This window comes from Saccoglossus kowalevskii, chromosome 13, assembly GCF_978046115.1.
Source record: "Saccoglossus kowalevskii chromosome 13, keSacKowa6.1, whole genome shotgun sequence".
Lineage (NCBI taxonomy): Eukaryota > Metazoa > Hemichordata > Enteropneusta > Harrimaniidae > Saccoglossus > Saccoglossus kowalevskii.
In genome coordinates this window covers 32,212,950-32,219,641 of record NC_140653.1, presented here as the reverse complement: position 1 = coordinate 32,219,641, position 6,692 = coordinate 32,212,950, and the positions used below count along the sequence as shown (strand labels likewise).

Here is a 6,692-nt window from a genome sequence, read left to right as displayed (position 1 = left end):
AAAGATCTAAATTCTCGTTAAATATATCTTGATGTAAAAGAATTGTAGGCAATTACTGCCACATACATTGAAACATTTGGTTCTCTTCCTTCTTTTATTTGCTTTTATTCAAAGTTTTCTATTTGAATATAAATAAAAAGATTTGTTGAAAATGTGTATTACTATGAAGTGCAGTGTACTCATACTAGAGTAGAGTTTAGTCATGTTTTTGTCATGGACTATGGTTTAGTCATGGAGTATGGGTTTAGTCATGGCTATGGGTTTAGTCATGGCTATGGGTTTAGTCATGGACTATGGGTTTAGTCATGGACTATGGTTTAGTCATGGAGTATGGGTTTAGTCATGGACTATGGGTTTAGTCATGGACTATGGGTTTAGTCATGGACTATGGTTTAGTCATGGAGTATGGGTTTAGTCATGGCTATGGGTTTAGTCATGGCTATGGGTTTAGTCATGGCTATGGGTTTAGTCATGGACTATGGGTTTAGTCATGGACTATGGTTTAGTCATGGACTATGGTTTAGTCATGGCTATGGGTTTAGTCGTGGCTATGGGTTTAGTCGTGGACTATGGGTTTAGTCGTGGACTATGGGTTTAGTCATGGACTATGGTTTAGTCATCGACTATGGGTTTAGTCGTGGACTATGGGTTTAGTCGTGGACTATGGGTTTAGTCATGGACTATGGTTTAGTCATGGACTATGGGTTTAGTCGTGGATTATGGGTTTAGTCGTGGACTATGGGTTTAGTCATGGACTATGGGTTTAGTCGTGAACTATGGGTTTAGTCATGGACTATGTTTTAGTCATGGACTATGGTTTAGTCATGGACTATGGGTTTAGTCGTGGATTATGGGTTTAGTCGTGGACTATGGGTTTAGTCATGGCTATGGGTTTAGTCGTGGACTATGGGTTTAGTCGTGGACTATGGGTATAGTCGTGGACTATGGGTTTAGTCGTGGACTATGGGTTTAGTCGTGGACTATGGGTTTAGTCATGGACTATGGGTTTAGTCATGGACTATGGGTTTAGTCATGGACTATGGTTTAGTCATGGACTATGGTTTAGTCATGGACTATGGTTTAGTCGTGGATTATGGGTTTAGTCGTGAACTATGGGTTTAGTCATGGACTGTGGGTTTAGTCATAGACTACTGTTTGGCCATGGTTTATGGTATGGCCATGGACCACAGTTTGGACTATGTCCTGGGGCATAGATCATGGTTTTGTCATGCACTGTAGTGGTCATGGTCTACGGGTAATGCTCCTGCAAACCAAGGGGATACTAAATTATTACTGATATTATTATTATTACTTTTAAGTTATCTTCATAATTAGTACTATTAGTCATTGTGCCAACAATACAAATGCAAAATTTTAGGCAATGCCCACATTAATATGCTAATTTTGCAAGTGTATTTAGTGTTTGTCTTTATTACTACATTATTGAAGACAATAGGCATATTACCGTACAAGCTATTTTAATGCACAATTTAAATACTAAACCCAATATAAAGATTGTTTTAAATTATGTTACATAGTGAATCAGTACAACATGTTACTGTCACTTCTAGCATATTTCAATAGTAATCATCACAATAACCATTTATAAACTTCACAACAATCAATCACTATAATAAATGCATCACATATTCAAAAACACTTAAATAAATTGCCAACACAAGTACCTTTTCTGGTAATAATTTTGTCAATAAAAACTAAAATTTCCTGACATTGAAATCTTGACACCTTGATGTTTACTTGTGACAGGTTTAATCACTAATAAAGGTTATTTTTGCGAAAAAAAAACAGGATTTTACATCCACCTTGTTGCCATGGTGATCTACATACAAGAGATAATTTGAATGTGAGAATACAAGTACCATTCAAATTCTGATGACCGCGTTGAGATAAAGCCTTTTAAGCTAACAACTTTGACAATATTTGTCAGAGTGCTTTTGAAATGTTCTAAAACCCTAGATGTAAATGTAAATCCACTTAACTATCCGAGTGCATCGATTAGAACATGTATAATCAGTGAGACAGCTAATTTCATACATATAACTGTTCCGTCTAACATATCAAACCCACAATGCATTGTTTTTTTAAATTGTCTTAAAAATCCTTGATTTATCCTGAAAATTAAATTTTTTGAAGAAAAACCTGAAAAAAAACTATGGCACACAAATTCTCAATTAATTATTGCTTTGACCAGAAAGCAGCTGAATATTTTGCTCAGAAGCCTTTGTAACTATAGACAGCTGTAATGGTACGAGTTCTGTTAATTAGAAAAACTGAATGTTACAGGAAAGCAAATACACTTTTAAAGACAGGTATTTGTTATGGTACTTGAAATAAAGCTGTACCTCTTTAATGTGGTATTTTGATATTTGTTTTCATGCGCCTTACATTACAGATAGCCTTGATGTACAATCAAGAAGCTGTACAAACACAGATCTAAGGGGATTCATCACCAAACTTCATAAAAACAGCAATTTTTAACAATACAGCCTCAATCATGTTAAGTTAATATATATATATAGCATTATTTTTTACATATGCTCTCTCAAGGAAAACAATATTAATTTGAATTTAATAGAAGCTTTGGTCCCCGCAATGCAAACACATAAATTTCTTGCACTGTTTTGATGTACGGTAGCTGCTACTTAAAATGTGACACCTGATGTGAAAATATATGTTGATTGTGCACTTTTTAGCTCTTAAAAAATATATTTTAAATTTGGGTTTATTATTGGTACACTAATTATTTTTTGTAATGTATAATAATAATGTGAGGTGTACCTTTATGTGTTTGTTGTTTCTATCCTCCACTGAGTGGTGGTATGATCGCTATTTCATCACCTTCTTTGAGTACAATTGGTTCTGTTTCTTCTCTTGCTATGTATTCTTGGTTCAATGCAATTGTGATATTATCACTGATAGGTTGAAGACTGAAATAAACAATATATTATTCAATCATTCATTAAAGGGAGTATGGAGGGGTGATCACTGTCGGTGGATAAAAGAATCTATGGACACATAAAAATAGCAATCCAAATTTATTCATATCATTTATCATATAAAACAGTTATTAATCTGACCACAAATCACAGTTTGGACTCCCTAGTCAGCATACAAATCCCATGTTAATTTCCCTAGTAAGCACAGAATTCACACTTTAATTTTTCTGGATAGTGTAGCTCATCTGCTTCCCTAATGTGTACAAAAATCTCACTGTTTGGACCTGACCCTTGTGTGTTTATAATCTGTTTAACTGCCCATATTCAATATGCACGATAAACTGTTAGAACTCCCTAGTGTACATACAAATTGAGCATGAACTCCCTAGTTACCACATAAATCTCACTTTGAACTCTCTAGTAAGCACAAAAATCTCACTTTAAACTCCCTTGAGCACAGAAATAGCATGTTATATTTATGACAAGTATTCTTCAATATGAAGAATGTTCTCATACAGATTTCTAAACATAGCTTTTGACAAAATATTGATACAATATTTTAAACAGTATATGGCACTGGTGTTGAGGGATAGTCTATATAAATAGATAAAGGTATTTTTAAAAATGACAACCAACAGTATATACAACAATAGATTGTCTAGTACTTGTAAATATTTCTGGGGACTCACTAAGAGGATCAGTTTAAATTAAAGTAGCTTCAAAACTAATAACTCCTATGATATAGTTTAAATTTAAATTTTCACATATGACAAGGTATTTGAATCATGTACCACTGAAAATTCACCACAGAAATTCTAAAATATTGAATGGTTTTAGGTGCTTTTGTACATACCAGCAGAAGTTGTAGCACACAAATACTACACATATATCAGTGCACCAATCCCTCTGTCCCATGTGATACATTCAGATTAAAAAAAGGTGTGGTCTTCAGTCCCATGCAGTGCATTCAACATGTACCCAGTACATTATTACAAATTGCACCTTCACTGCTATTATGTAAAACATTACTCATAGAACAAGCTGACAAAATAAAATGTGTTCAGATGATGCTATTTTAGTTCAAAAATATGATTTATTAAAAGTAGATATTTTGCACTCGCTTTCCCATCTACATTTTGAGGGTGCTGGAGAGTCTTATTCCATTTGACAAACATACCTACAATACTTTACTTACTTATGTACCTTAAGGTTAAACAAAGCCTCCTAACTCAGTGAATGTATATTGTTTACAAATCTAGCTTAATTTAGTGGAACCCTTAATCTTTTTAACACCAAACTCATCTTTTATCACCATTCAGAGCTTTTAAACCGACATAATTTCATCATAATTTTTCAAAATTTTTGATCAAGACTTCTAGTCGACAATATATATATATCTGTTTGGTCAACAACAAAAAATAGAAAAACAGATAAAATGTTGCACTAAAATGTTGATGAGTAAAATTATGTCCCTAGAAGGGTTCAATTCATATTAAATTCAAACACAGGATGATCTCCAGAAATTTAATTTCTTGATGACTTCAAAAGATGATGTAATAATAAAAAAGATTGGCAACTATATTCATAACGCATTTCAATCAAGAAATGAAAATGCCATTTCATATGTAACACTTGCTTTATCCTATCAACAACTAACTTTCTTTTTGTAGTAGTAGTTATCACAACTAATCTTTATTGCTATTAACTGATAGAAACATTGTATTTCTAAGGATGCAATAAAGTTATTATTATTATTATTATTATTATTTCGCATCTACAATTTCAACATTTGATGGTGTATATGTACTTCACGAATTTGGAAAGTAGGAATGCAGCTTTGAATTTCTGATGCATGATGACCACTAACCCTAGTAGTACTAAATGAATATATATAGGTAAAGTGCTGGGATACTATAAGCATATAACAACAGCATCTAGACTGCTGAAAAAAATAGGATTTTTGATCCACAAAAAATTAATTTCCCACCTATCTACATGGTATTATTATAAATGTATGCTATATTTCATAACATATATTTGGTTAATATACACACAGCTTATATGCCACTTTAAATTAGATCCCAGCCAGTGTAGCTTTGATCACTATACATCTTAGAGCTGAATCACTTAAAACTTGGGGGATGAACCCATAGTTAATGAGTCATACAAGTATATTCATAAGGGCAAAATAAAAACAGCGTCTACAGAATTAATGATTACTGCGAACAGAAACAAAACATGATTGTATATAATATAATCCATCCCATACAGCAATTTAATGCAGCCCTGTAAGTTTTTATTTTTTTATTTACCACATAAATCACGATAAAATGTTATAATGCAAAATGCCATCTAAGTGATTTAGTGGTGGATGTTAAAATTATATCCAATATATACAGGTATGTAGAAATAATTCGGTAGCCAGCAAATGACCACACACTCTTAATGAAATACCGGCTGGTATTCTTTTTGGCCCTGAAAATCCACAAAAATGTAGAAAGACAGTAGCTTTCAAGTTAGGTTGTGTTTTGGAGGCACCTATATTTCATTTCGTTCCCCTTACTTGAAAACAAAATTGTGCAAGTACACGTGACCTCTATAGTTTATATTTGAGATCCAGTGCACAGCATCGTGTAGCAACAGTGACTTTGCTGCAATTTGAGCAACTCAGTTTGTCCCATGTACACTGGCTTGCGGCCAATACTACAATTCAGTCAAACCGGTCTTCGAAGACGATACACACACCAGACACGCAAAAGCCGACAACAGCAAATATAAGAGATCGTCTGCTAATCGTGTCAGCAATAGGCGGTTTTACAACATAATTTGATAATTACCACGGATGTTTAGCTAGTATGCCTTCCCAGAGACCTGCTGGCAGTAGATGAATTGGTAATTTGATCGTATCCTCCTTCCTTCCAACTAATTCTCGACTTTTGGCGAAAAACAATAAACGTACTTCTACTTCCGCACTTTCCATGTCGCGGAAATTGAAAGAGCCCTCAACTTAGTTATATTGGATAAACAAAGACTCCCTGGCTCTTTATATATTCTCGACCGCCGGACATCCGCTTGTCGTGTAACACGCAATATTAATACATGTACTAGGAAATCGCGCATAAACGTCAGATCACAAAATTTCTAAAAAAAAATATAAACAAACGCATGTGTTTTCAAATACCAAAATTTGAATGTACAAACTTTGCGCGGAGTAAGTCACTCGTGCTCCGCCAACGGAATTCCCTATTACTCCTCTGTTTCACTTCGCTTTAAAATTTTCTTGACGCATTCCATTGCGAAGTTGAATAGTATGACGCCAGACCGCGGTCGAGAATTATCTGTTACGAGACAACATAATGATCCAGGATGAAAGTGCTCTATAAATGTAGAAGAATGCAATTTACAGTGAATTAAAAAGATATTAAAACATGTAAATTGCATTTCTATATTTATGGAGCACTTTCTCTGGGATCATTATGTTCAAGTTGTCTACCAGGGCTCCTTTAATTATTATGATTGCACAAAGCACTCATCATTATGTGGACTTAGCATTTGTAATTGTAACTAATAGCCTTTCGAAATTGTTCCACACTAATTAAACGTTAGATCAGCTGTCTGGTGTCATTTGCGCAATCCGATATTCCGATATGTGGTAAAGTAGAAGTTGCATATAAACACAAGCTTAGGAATTGGTACAGGCTTATTACGTACACTTCTTGAATAATTATTTATTAA

At 34.0% G+C, this 6,692-nt stretch overlaps 1 protein-coding gene across 1 annotated transcript; it reads right to left on the bottom strand.

Annotated features, from left to right (window-relative positions):
* Positions 1–2,800: 2,800 nt before the first annotated feature.
* Positions 2,801–5,959, bottom strand: LOC144355848 (uncharacterized). Its single transcript, XM_078010882.1, has 2 exons — positions 5,795–5,959; positions 2,801–2,948 (listed from the first exon to the last, which is right to left on the bottom strand). Exons 1-2 carry the CDS (start codon positions 5,935–5,937, stop codon positions 2,819–2,821), a joined length of 273 nt encoding a protein of 90 aa, XP_077867008.1. The 5' UTR covers positions 5,938–5,959; the 3' UTR covers positions 2,801–2,818.
* Positions 5,960–6,692: the final 733 nt, after the last annotated feature.